At 35.5% G+C, this 14,028-nt stretch overlaps 1 protein-coding gene across 16 annotated transcripts in view; it reads left to right on the top strand.

Moving 5' to 3' along the window:
• Positions 1 to 14,028, top strand: part of afdna (afadin, adherens junction formation factor a) — a 119,962-nt gene that overhangs the window by 16,050 nt on the left and 89,884 nt on the right. For 7 of the 16 annotated variants that reach the window (XR_008607617.1, XM_055054297.1, XM_055054300.1 and 4 more), the window contains exon 1: positions 10,299 to 10,708. The exons of 1 other annotated variant lie outside the window; for it this stretch is intronic. Coding sequence is in view for 14 of the 15 variants with exons in the window: in XM_055054297.1 (XP_054910272.1) it covers positions 10,607 to 10,708 (102 nt within the window). In the remaining variant the exon portion in view is untranslated. Of the gene's footprint in view, positions 1 to 10,297; positions 10,709 to 14,028 lie in introns of those variants that run through there. 8 more of the 16 variants (XM_055054307.1, XM_055054305.1, XM_055054312.1 and 5 more) reach the window with 4 other exon arrangements.

A 14,028-nucleotide genomic window follows, 5' to 3' on the forward strand; every position in this document is an offset into this window, starting at 1 on the left:
ATTTGAAAATACTATTTTGACAGATATGTTTTCCTTTACTTTCTATCTACAGCAGTAAGTGGATCCTGGAGGCATCGTGCATGTTTTGGTCTCTCCCTGCCGGTAACAACAACCTTTCCAGCAGGTCAATGTTCTTCTCAGAGCCTCTAGTGATCATCATTGGATCCAGGTGTGTTAAGAGAACTAAAACATGCAGGATGCCGGCCCTCCACGACCCACTTTGGGCCCCGCTGATCTACAGTAACTCAATACGCCGTCGTAGTAAAAACGTTAATTTCGAATAGAAATGTTCCTTAGTGTTTGTGGCTTTGTGAATGCTGTGCCAATTTGTTTTTAATCATCATTTTTACTATCACAATAATAGTTGAGAATATTGTGATAAACTAATATTATTACTGATAAAAATGAGTGAAAAAGCTGCCAAATCTCAAAGATAAACTTCAAAATATATTTGAAAAGCTTCACGAATGACTAATTAAGACAAGAAAAGCACTGAATTCTGTCCTCTATTTAGTTTTCAGCGTAAGGCGTTTGGCCTCTACATTTTTTCCTGGTGTGTTCCACCATAATCCCTTTAAAATCCTTATTTTCCCCCCATAAAAACAACATATTCCCACTGTAACCTCCACTTTATGAGCAAACGCCACTGCCTACCATAAACTGTTAGTTGGTTCATTATGTTTTACACATAGTTATTTATAAAACATGAGAATTAAATGGAGGTTTACACAACTTCCAGCTTCCTGTATACTTTCTTTTTGTTAGTTGAAAATGTTTTGTACTACTTTAGCCAGGCTCTTTCTGTTCATTCTTTTGAACAAAATTATGTTTTACACTCATAAAAACACTTCAAACTTTGTAAAACAAAAACAAATAATGCAAAAACACAAAATCTCACCAAGTATTTTTGTCTAATTTCTCCTGGAAATATCAAAAATAACTCGCAGGTAATTTTTTTAGGTCAATAATTCCTTAATTTTGATTTGAAAAATATATACTAGTTCCACTGGCAGATTATTTGAACTATAACAAGACATTTTCCCCCTTTTATAAGTGAAATAATCTGCAACTGGGCTGCTAGGTGAAGGACTGGGCCAGCCAAGCCAAGTGGAGTTTCCGTTTCTTCATCAATATTAATAATATTAATCAATAATATTAATATTATTGACCTAAAACAAGCTCTTATATCTTGCTGAAAAGTTATTTACTGGCTAGTTTTGTCTTATTTCAAGTGAACTAAAATACTTTGTAAGATTTTGTCTTTACAGTGAAACTTTCTGTACTTTTGCAGAAATTTGAGTTTCAAATGAGCAGTATGATAAAATTTAATCTCTAGGATGATTTTTTTTTCAAACACTTCAGTCAGAGGAAACGTAAACGTGCTCAGAGTGTCTGACTGGATGAATTTTCTGCATGAGCATCAGTGAAACATGAAAGCGAATCTGCGTCAGCGACTGAGATGGATTCCTACTGACTAATAGATGTTCAGTCAACAGGACAGATCAGCAGATGATGCAAAACTCGTGTTTCTCTCCATCACTTTTATCTCCACTCTTCCTGCATAATGCATGCAGCAGCAGAGCCAGAAAAAGTGCAGAATGGAGCTTGAAGAATATGATTTTTGGTTTTATCAAACATTTATGACTTTTATTCCTCCAAACGTTTTTTTCTATATAAGTCATATGTTGTAATTTTTTTCAATCAGTTAAATAAAATTCACAAAGTAGAAAGATTTTGTCATAATTTCTACTAGGCAATTGTTCTACACTTGTTCTTGTTGCTTATAACAACGACAGTATATGATCGGCATTGGAGATAGAAAACAAATATTTAAATTTTCTCCAAAAACAGCAGATATCTGAGTTGGAAAACATGAAAATTACTGTAGCTAGAAACAAGTAAAAAAATTTTGAGATTAATCTAAAAAAATTTATATAAAAAAACCCAAAAAATTTTCTAAAAAAAACCCAAAATAAAACAATTAGATGTCTGATCACCAAAAATGTGATATTTGCGAGAAAAAAAATCATAAACATCGTAAATTTTAAATTTTTGAATCTTCAATCTCCACGTTTCCTTGGAAATTTCTAAAATTAATCTCAAAATTTCAGATTTTTTTTACCAGGCAATTCTCAGCTCTTCAAACTCAGAAAATTCAAATTTTTTCTAGATTTTTTTCTGAGAATACTGTCAAAATTATTCCCGGAAATATTTTTCAGAAAATAACGTTTTGACAAATACAAAAGAAAAAACTATTTAAGTCTAGCAAATTTTCATCTTTTCAAGCTCAGAAATTTCCAAAAAATTCTGAGAAAAACATTTCATAGTTCTTTCAGCGGAAATTTACTCCTTTTTTAATTCCATCTATAATGGATGAATATGCCAATCTATGTCACAGAATCTTTCTCCTGTTCTAAATGTGGAGAATTTTCCCTAGTTTTGAGTTGAAAGTTGCAAAATATCAACACCTTGTGCTGAAAGTGACAAAAATATTTCACAAATGCACACAGTCTTTGGACCGATGTGCTTAAACACATCAGAGATATTTTTTATCAAGAGTATCAATGTACTTTGTTTTTGTTGGTCTGGAAGCCGTGGTTCATCTATGCTTTTCCTATCAAGATGGCGGTTCAGTGGTGCGGATCATTTCCGGTTCAGATTTTTGTGAATTCATTTGCATTTGCACTCCGTATCAAGCAGCCCTGTGGTTTTCATATCGTATTTGTTATCTACAATTCAAACAGTTATGATTAACTCTGTACTTATGATGAAAAATTCTGTTTTTGCATGTGTTTATACTTCCATTTGGGTCACAGCTGCTTCTAAAAACAGTTTGTTTTTTTAATAAAGAAAAAAACAACAACATCCAGCTGACTTTTGGCAACAATTTAATGATTTTTGGTGTCTGGAAAATGAGCCGTTTCAAACTCCTTTTGATTGTAACGTCACGAATCAGCAGGCATGGACTACTAAGCCCAGCCAAGCTCAGCCCGCAACCCAAACAGAGCTTCAACACACTTGGTTGGCTGGTTCCACTTCTGCTTTTCAAAGATGTACGGTTGTGTGTCCGTTTGCAGCCATTTTTACGTGAAAATGTAAACGTTGAGTTGGAGGGGGCGTGGCCAGCAGCAGATAATTTGGATTTAAAGTGACAGGATGACTTAAAACGATTTCCTTCTGCTTTTCTTTAATTCATAAGTTCTAGTAATTAAATATAGAATGTAATCTTGTAAGATGAGTTGCCATTGTGTTCGTGGCTGTTTTAAGTTTAAAATATCTTAAAATTGTCAGCAGGAGGATAATTTCTTAGGAACATATTTATTGACGCCTCTGAATTCAAGCGATCTGCAGCTCTGCGCGTATCCTGCGAGCCGCATTTCACAGTGCAGCAGATGTTTCCTGTTGAGCTGTGTGGGAGATATCCATGTTTCTCTTGGAATCTGAGCCACAGATGGTGAAAGCAGGACAGGAAAAACAGAAAGGTGTGTTGATAGATAACAAATTGAATCATAGCACTGCACCGAGAGAGGTGCATTCCTGAGCTGCTTGACTGATCACACGTCTTTGATACTTAAAATCGGATCTGGAGAGAAAAATAAAGTTCAAAAGAGGCTCTAAAAACCTCCAGGTTGTCAGAGTTTAGAGCTAACCTCTTTTTATTCCATATTAATGATATATTTTTATTGATATGTTGTTGTTTGTTTATACTGGCAAATAAACAATGAAAAAAAAGAAAATAACAGTCATTTACCAACTAATAAGTGTTTCAAGTGGCAATTGTCTTTAATCTAATTTATGTATTTCATTTTAATTAATTTATTTAATATATTTTTAATATGTAAATAAATTGATTTAATTTATAAATTAATAAATATATCAAAATTTAAACAATTTATTATCTACAACAATAATATTATTAACAATAATAGTATTAGTAATAATACATTTATAAATTAAATAAAATGTATAAATTTGTACATAGAATAAATACATTACATAAACACATTTATAAAGTAATAAATAAAATATTTAATTTATCGATTATTTAATTTCCCTTTGAAATAAAAAAGACGTATTTTGAATTGCTTGAATTGTGTGGTGAATTCTCATTTAATTTTAATAAATTCTTGAAGTTTGTGTAATTTTCCAGTCTGTCATTAATTGAAGGATTATTTGTTCATTTGGAGTTTTTTTGTTCTCTGTGTTCTCTCTGATTTCCTGTCTGTCTAAAAACGAAACTGTTTAGTTAATTGATTACTCTAGATTAGCCTTAGGATTGCATGTGAATTTTAAATTTTTTACTTTAATTTGACTTTTATTTGACCACAAAATTGTCATAATTGTCGATGTTCCCTCAGCCTGAATACTCTTCAGATGTTTGGGAGTCTCTGGATGTAGCGCGCCCCCTCTGCTGCTGCGCCCCATCTGTTTCTAATGTACCACCTGCTTTTCTTCTGCCTGGCATATATTTAAAAACCACAGCTGTTTGTGCAAATATTCTTCGCTTCTTAGCGACCTTCTGTGTAGTTTGATGGATCCCTGAGGCAAGTTTGGCTTGTTTCATGATAGAAAATCTGAATTTAGAAGTCAGGTTGCTGGTTTTTACCTGATTTCCCTGTAGCTTTTTTATTTTAACTCTTGACTTCATGAGCTATAATACATAATATTCTTCCTGTTGGCCTAAATGTTAAATTCTCTTCTCCTGGAAAACATCAATGTATAGCCATCAGTTTTGAAAAGGTCACAATTCACTGTGAAGACTGTAAATTCAGCCCACTATAGACAACAGCACACATGAGCGTGATAGTAAATCACAGAAATTTATATGGAGAAGCCCTTTTGCTCATGACTCTGTGATATATACTGAGGTAAGAGTTCAGTTGTCTCTGTAATGTAATCACTGATATAAATAATGTGTCACTAAAACAGTTGGAAAAATACCAGAAACTAAACCAACTTGAAGAGTTTTAAAACCACGGCAGCAAAATGCTAATATTACCATGCTACAATCAACAAGGATGTCTTTGGAAAATTACTGCTGTAATGTGAATGTTAATAATTTTAATATAACTAATTAGAATCTGAAGAGATCATTCATGGAAGACTTTGGAAACGGATTCAAAATAACAACAACTCAGAGCTAGGCTTATCGCTACTTTGAGTTAAGCTAACAGCTATTTTGGGCATGCTAACATATAGTTAGAACAAAGCTAATATCCTTTCAGAGCTAAGCTAACATATACTCTGAATTAACAACTACTTAAAGAAAAGCTAACAGCCATGTTGAGTTAAGCTAATAGCTACTTAGAGCAAAAAGCCACTCATAATTAAAATGACAGCTGCTATTCTTGGTCTTACAGACATCTGCTAACATTGACTAACATTCACTCTAAACTAAACTTAAAGCGACTATGAGATAAGCTAACAGCTACCTAGAGCAAAGCTGACAGCTACAAAATTTGAGCTGGAAGCTACTTGGAACTGAAACCTACTCAGAGTTAGTAACTTAAAGATCGGCTAACAGGTACTCTAGGTCATGTTAACATCTACAAATTGTTAACTTACTCATAACTAAAAGACAGATAGCCTACAGCTACTTTGAATTCAGCTAATAGCTATTGTGCTCCATACTAGCATTTACTCAGAGTAAAGTTGAAAGCTACTTCAGCCAAAAAAACAGCGACTCAGAGCTCAGCTAATGGTGAGGTAACAGTACCACCTTTTACACAAATAGCTTCTTAAATTTAAGCTAACAGCTATTTAGAGCTAAAGTAACAGCTACCAATAGCCACTCAGAGCTAAGCTACCGGCTACTAGGATCAAAGCTAACAGCTACTTTGTTGTTTCAAGACTAAGTTTCCACCTTCTAAGGATACCTGACCCTTTCAGTTTGAACAACTACATTTGGACTGTTTTCTATTGAATTGTATTTTATTTTTAAAGTTATGTAGCTTTTGGTTTCTCTGTTTATTTACATTTATTTTTATGCTCTGTGTAACATAATTGACTTTTCTAATTGTTTTTTTCTTTATCTTTATTTCCACTTTTTATTTAATTTCAGAAATCTCAAGACCACCAGTTTGTCATGTAATGTTACATGACAAACTGTAGAAAAATTAACAATGAGGGGAAGTTTTATTTAATGTTAAAACTAAAATGGGAAGTGATTTAATCTGCCTTTAAAACTGTGTAAAGACAAATCTCTACATTGTCTAAGTAGCATATTTAACATTCACCAACATAACGTTTAATTTTTTCCTACACAGTCTACTAAAACATGTAAATTATTGATTTTCACTAAACTTCTTAAATTATTATCTGTTGTTTGCTTTTATTTGTTTGTATGTTTTGTTTTTATTCTAAAAAAAAAATATTGGAACGTTTTTTAAGATTATAATGGTGAATATAAGAGAGGAAATCATTGTTTACATTTGTGACAGATAACAGAAGGTTATTATGTTCGCAGTCAAGAGACATAATAATTGATAACTGTTAGGGAGGATTAGAGCATGAAGGCTTTGCAGGCCACGTTTCTTATCTCCCACTGTGTGAAATGGAAAACAGAGTGAGATCAAAGTAGACAATCTCTCTGCATTTATCAGACCTTGACAGACAAAGTCAACAAGAACTGGTTTAGGTGGGCATTTTTCAAACAATCACTGCAACCGCAGAGGTGGGTGTGAACAGAGACTAGGATAATGTCGCAAATACAGGAAGTATTGAAGTCTGTCTGGTAAAGTTGGTTTCCTGTTGTGGTTTTTCACTTCTGCTGCTGCCGAACTGAACTAATATGTTCAGTTCGGCTCAGTGAACAGCAGTGGAGGATGAAACCAGCCTCTTCTGAAAGTAAAACAAGTTTCAGAAACATGTAATTGTTCTCCATTACTGGGAAAACACAAACCAGCCCAAATGATAGTTATTCTGGTTTTTTGGGGGTGGCATAGCTGGCTTCGGTCCTATGATTATGGTCTTTAAATGAGGGTCAGCCCCTCCACATGCAGAGAGGTCCATCCATCCATCAACCAGTTCATTTATTCATAAATGAAGGTTCAAATGGATGAGAAAAGCTAGAGATTTACTTGCCTTTTGACCCAAATCTTTCTTCACAGTGAGTAAGAGCTTTACATCAGTCAAGATGAAAAAACAAGATACTTTTTAGATCATTTCTGTCGACGTTACAACTTCTTTCTAGTTAGAGAACCACAACTTAATGTCAGAATAAACTAATTCTTGGCTGAGTGCCTGTCACTTTAGTTAATCTTTGCTTAATTTAGACTGGTTTAGCTCAGATCTTATTTTAGATTAGTTTAGATTAGTTTATCTTAGATTAGTTTCGTTTATATAGCTTTACATTTGTTGATATTAGCTTAGCTTAACATCTTTAATTGTTGGCAATGAGCTAATTCTAGACAGAGTGCCTGTCAGATTATCTTACTTTCGTTAAGAGTAAATTATCTCCGCTTACTTTAGTTAGATTTAGAATAGTTTAGTTTATATTAGTTTGTGTTAGCTTAGTTTAGTTAGCTTATCTCAGCTTAGATTACCTCTACACCTTTAACTGTTGGCAAATAAGCTTTTGTAACTTAGTTTATCTATGTTTAGTTTAGATTAGTTTACATTATCTTAATTTAGCTAGCATGGCATAGTTTAGTTTAGATTAGATTAATTTAACTTAGTTTGACTCTTAATTGTTGGCAATTGATGCTAGTCAACTTCATCTGCTTTTGCTGCTCCTCTTTAAATCTCTGTTTAGCTTTATAGTTGGAAAGCTAGGCACAGAGATGTTGGAGTAGGGGATATCACTTCCTCTTTCTCTGCTCTGGATCTATGAAGCCTCCTTTCAGGTATTATTTGAGATGCTAACCAGCTGCTCCCAGTTGTAAAACACCTTCTTCCCACGGTTATGCAACATGACAACTGTCCAAAAGGAAAGAAGTTGGAGCAGAAATTCAAAACCATAGGGAATTATTTTCCAAACAATGCTACTTCCAGATGTAGCTTAAGAAAACGGTCAGAAAACAAATGAGCTACAATAAAGATAATAGTATTGCTCTTACGTAAACTAGTTACTTGAGCAAAGTAAATATTCCTATCACTGAGATTCACACATTGTGTCATCCTCTGTTCAAGATAAGAGGTATTTGCTGAGATGAAAATAGATTATTTTCCTGGATTTGTTATCAAACGATTTGCCAAAAGTCATTGTTACTCATTACACACACATGATGTGAACAGCAGGACTCATCCATCACACCAGCAACACCCACAGATTCTCTGATTCTGGCTCGGTGAGTAATGTATTTATAGGAAGCTGTTGCTGCTGCTGCTGTTGCTGCAGCGCTGCTCCCCGTCTGGGAAGGAGGTGGGAGGCCCACATGACAAACCTCTGCTGTATCACGGCTATTTTTATGGATGTGATCATCTCTCTGTTTCTGACATTTCGCAGGGATCTGCATGATATTTGGTGACCTTTCTCAGACACTCACAGTGGAGTGTTAATAAAGAACTGCTGTTTGCATGAATGCAACAAACTGTCACACATAATAATAACAACACAAACCCCCCGGAAACCAGCGTTTTTTCTCAATTAGGCCTGATACTGCAGCATTTTGCTGGACGATAAATTGGTCCAGTAACTTCTGTCGTATCAAATTTGGTTAATAAATAATGACATTTCCTCAATTAAATTTACTTGAGTAACTTTTTTTGACAAGATGTACTGTTAGGAATATTTTTACTGTGCTGTACTTTTTACTTTTACCTGTGTAATTTTATTAAGAAGTATTTTTACTCTTGACTTCTGGATTTTCTACCCACTGAATGAAAAACAAACATGTTTTTACTGAATATTCAAAAGACCCACACCTGCAGTTTTTCTTAAAGTTTGTTTTTTTATTGAAGGAAACTGATTTTTATTTTCTTTTGCCTGACTTTGTTGTTGTTTTCTACTTGTATGAATTATTGTCTTTTTTACCATTAAAATTAACTTCATATTTTGGTCCTGATTATGTGATCTTTAAATATCAAATGACTGATCATTTGATCAGGTGACTTTTTGCCAACTTTTTTACTTTTACTTGAGTCATTTCTTTGATTGCTACTTTTTAATTTTACTTGAGAAAAATACATTGAAGTACTTCTTCTTTTATTTTTTGCTATTTTTGGGTTTATTTGTATAGTTCTTTACAACAGAAAGGCAGTTTCCCCCCCATAAATAAATCTGGCAACAAATATCAAATTATATATTCAGTTCAGACTGGCAGGAAGCTAAAATAAAGCTAGAATATAATACTTCCTATTTTGAGGCTGAGGGGTTCAGCAGCTGTTTATGGCATTTAGCACCTGTAAGCTAGCACTAATTAGCAAGTAGCTCCAGGATGACAACAAAACCGCTCACCTCTGCTGCTGTAATTAAATTAAACAGTTTTATTTTCCTAATTATAAGTGACATAGGATGATAAAGCGCTTTAGTTGAATTGTTTTACAGTAACATCACAAAGTGCAGATTTCCACTATGGGATTCCCTCTGACAGTCAAGTTTAAGTTTATTTGTAAAGCACATTTCAGCAACAAGGGAACTCGGTGTGCTTTACATTTTGCTTCTCTAATTTTATTATGAAGTATAGCTGCTCTTAGTTGAGTAAAATTTCTGGATTCTACCCAATAAATGAGAAACAAACATGTTTTAACCAAAGATTCACCGACACACAGCTGCAGTTTTTGCTGAAATTTCATAAGTTTTTTGTTGACAGAAACTGATTTGGAAACATTTTCTTTTGCCTGATTTTGTTATATTTTGTTACTTGCATGATTTAATCCCAAAAATTCCACTTAACTTTATAATTTGCTCCATCTGATGATGTAATTTTTAAATATTAATTGATTGATAAATTGTTCAGTTACATTACCTTTTTTGCTCTTGATAGAGTAATTTTTTGGATCACTACTTAATTTTACTTGAGTAAAAATATTTTTGAAGCAGTGCTACTCTTACTTTAGTACAGTTTTTACTCACATTTGTTCACATATTTGATAGAAATTTGTATGGAGTAGCTTTAATTGTAGCTGTTTTTTACATTTTTCAAAAACATATTTTTTATAACATTGTAAATACAATACAATTTCTTATAAATTTTTATTTTATATAAAGAAGTAACGCCCATTGAAATCTTGAATTAAATATGAATATGCTCCGGGGAAATATCGCTTTAACTCGCTCTCGATGACGTAATCCTGTTTAGTAGCTCACGTGCCTGCCGTTAACCCTGTAAACATCCCGGGAAGCGGCGGCGTCATGAATCAGAATTATTGGGCATTAAATAGTTAAGCGCCAGCGCGCGCTCCCGGACTCAGCGGGAGCGCGCCGAGGTGCACCGCGAACGCGAAGCAGCAACGGATCAGACGGCAGGTCGGTCGATGAGCTGGGATACAAAGTACCGGCTGTAGAGGAAATAATTAAATACAAAAAATCGGAAGACGTGAGCGGTTGGTTTTCGCTGGCGGTTGGTTTTCCGGTGGACTAACGTTTCGGGAAGTTTTTTTTTTTTTATTTAGATTTTTATCCAGCGGGACGGACGCTGACTGAGGCTCCGTAACGCTGTCCACAATGTCGGGGAGCAGGGAGGAGGAGAGGAGGAAACTGGCCGACATCATCAACCACTGGAACGCCAACCGGCTCGACCTGTTCGAGATCAGCCAGCCCACAGAGGTAGGAGACCTGTAGGAGAGGCCGCGGCCCTGTGGGGCCTCTGCTGTGGGGGGAATAAAGCTGCCAGTGGCGGACACCGAGGGGGTTAGATAAAGTCAGGTGGTGTTTGAGGGCAGCGTGGTTAACTCGGTGGTAAAGTCCTCAACGTACGAAGCGCCGCCAGACTCCATTGAAAAACCGGCGGATTTACACTATTCATAGTGGGACCTTTGATGTTAACTCTATATGGGCTGCTGAAGCGACCTACATATATTAGAGTTGATTATCTACATTTCAGCTTTGTCTATTTTATTGAAATAAATAAAATACATGTAGCTAGCTGCTAGCTTGCCTACCGCCGTCAACTGTATCTGTGGAGTAGCTAACAGCCTTATCCCTCAAAAGTTGACAGTTATGTTCACTAAAATCATCATCATTTTTATTATATAAATGAGTGCTTTATTTCGCATTTTTTGGTTTTATTGTTAGAAATGCGTGTAGTTGAGTCAAAGTCGGCACTGATTTAACAAATTTTTGCCAGCTAGCTAGTTAGCAGGTACATAACTGCGTTTACCAGGATACTACGAATACCTTTTGCTATGAATTGTCCTTGTATTCATCACAGTAGTTGTACATAAGGTCAGATTTCTGACACAATGACCAGTGTCTGTGTTTGCAGTGGCATCGCAATGGCCGACGGGCCAAGACAGGGTTTTAGGACTCGTTGTGTAAATAAATAAAAGCTTAAAGTATTACCAAATGGCTGGTGTGTAAATGCTAACACCTGGGTAGGGACGGCTGAAAGGACAAATTGTGGAAGATGAGACATCCCGTCCATGCATTGTCCTTAAACCACATCAGCTGGGTTGATGGGAGCTGCCAGCAATAATTTGACTCTGCAACATGTTAGGAAGCAGAGCTGTAATGAAACTGGCTTACTGGACTTGCGTTGTACTCCCATGAATTACAGAGTGAGAACCAAGCGAGCAGTAGGTGGGGATGCTAGCAAAAGGTTTAAAGGTAAAAACAAATGATTTCAACTTTCTCATGATTGTAGGTCAGTTTGTTTCCTCATATCATATCTAACTGTAATCAAACCTTTTGGTACTTATTTGTTGTTTATGTATGAATTAAAGAGATAACTTGCTCAATAAATCAAAGTTAATTTGATTTATCATCTGAAAACCTTGTCATACCATATTTCCAGTGTTTGTTTTTACCCCAGTTTTGTTACCTCTATAAAGTATCTTAGATTACTACTTTGAATCTAATCACAGCTGCCGTTGCAACATCAGACAGTATCATAACCACAGAGGCTGTCTTGTGTGTAGTATTGAGTGGAATGTTGAACTCAATGTATCAGCTCGATGGACTCTGTGCCTCTAATGCTGTCATGGGACATTGTTTTCTGGTAAAAAGTAAAAGAAAATGGGGGTAATCTTAATTGAAATCACAATTTTCAACAATTATATCAAAATATTTTACTTCCCTCTTGTAAGTTGTCTTCTTCTGATGGATAAGTTGTACTGGAGTAACAAACACTTCCTTTGTTAAGTTGTCAAAACCAGTATGAAATATTGGTGGCTCTCAGTTGAACCATTGTCAGTAGATTTTCTACTGACCATGATGGACACATGAAGCATAATTTCTTACCCAAAAAGCTAAATGTAGAGACAAAGCTGGTAAATCAGCATCAGTGAGGTAACTATTGTTAACTATGCACCTGGAGATGTTACCTGAAAAAGTCTATTTGTTTCTCTAGAGAATTTCTCTTTATTAACATTAATTAACAGACACAATAAACAACCTCGGTTCAGTAATCATACAGTTGATTAAATATTTTGTCTTATCTTTAGAAAAACCAAGGAAGGTTTTTGTCCTATCACAACTTCTACATCAGCTCTGGAAATAAACAGAAATGGAAAAGAAATAGCTAATTAGTGATACTCAGCTTTATGTTGTTTTCGTCTTTGTTTTCGTCTGTTGTCTTCCTAGAAGACATCTCAGGTCTTCTAGGAAGCAGCATTCAGCTTGTATGCACCACAAATCTGGAAGAAACTTCCAGAAAACCGCAACACTGCTGAAACACTGAGTTTCTTTCAATCCAAATGAACCCACCTGTTTAGAGTTGGGTTTTTAATGGACCAACATATTTGATGTGAATTGATGACATCTGACTAATTGAAGTGTTTACTAGTTTGATGTTTTATGACTTTTTGTGTATTTATGTTGTTCCTGAAATTTGCTACACAAATAAACTAGATTGGTAAGGAATTTGGGAAACATTCAACCAACAACTAATTTTTGTGCAAGTTATTCAGTTTCACCAACCTTCCCTCTGCCTGTTGCATGTTATCTCTTAGTTTTAATTTTAATCTCAGGTTGTGTTGGCAGCAGTTTTAGGCTGGTGTCCAACCCCCACCTCGCCTCGGGTATAACGGGGGGGGTCACAAGGTCCCCTCTCCTCCTTCTTGAGCCGATTAATTCATCAGGCTCAAAGCTGGGCATCCGTTTGCCAGAGTGGCATACTGCGCACAACAACTCCCTCATTTTGTAAGAAATTATTAACCATGTTGCACTTGTTCTTTGGGGTGTAACTGTTAGCTTTGCTTGAAGGGCTGCAGCATCTTGTCCAGCAGAACGTGATTAAATGTAAAGCAGATGCATGGCCGCTCTTGCTAGATCACACCCTGTGGCCCATATGTCAGCTGGTGGAGCCCCAAAGCCTCACGACCGTCCTTCAAATCATCCAGGATGCTTCTGGGTATAGCTGGGACTCAGATATGCAATGCTAGGAACGTTTCAAGTATGACATGATGAATCAAACAAGTGAATTTCAAAATAATAATAATAATAAAAAAGATCCAGAATTTGTGTGTGATTTGCCGCTGAGAGCAGTGAGATCATTCGTGTGATTAGATTAGTCACAGTTGCCTGATTAGTCTGGAAAAAGGTTCTCAAACTTTTTAATCTTGCAAACCCAAACTGAATAAATCCCGTTTGGGAACTGCTGGGCTCATTATAACTCAACACGTTCCTCTGTCACGTGGACTCACTGTAGCAAAAAGCCTAACGCTGCCGACTCAGCTTGAAATGTGTGGCACATTCAGACACAATCAAAGCTGCAGTTTGTTTTGTTTGTAGTTTTTTCCTACCAAATCCATGCAGCTCTCCTGTAGTCATCAGAGTTACCGCTACATGTAATTGATAATTCACCTTCACAATAATATACATGTTAAAACAATGTAAATCACTTATACTCTATCTATTCACTGGCAGATTTTACCCTCTGGTTCTTCCTTCATTTTCATGGACATCTTGGCGTTCAGTGTTTAAAAAAT

The sequence above is a fragment of the Poeciliopsis prolifica genome, unplaced genomic scaffold (assembly GCF_027474105.1).
Source record: "Poeciliopsis prolifica strain line A6 unplaced genomic scaffold, Auburn_PproV2 SCAFFOLD039, whole genome shotgun sequence".
NCBI lineage: Eukaryota > Metazoa > Chordata > Actinopteri > Cyprinodontiformes > Poeciliidae > Poeciliopsis > Poeciliopsis prolifica.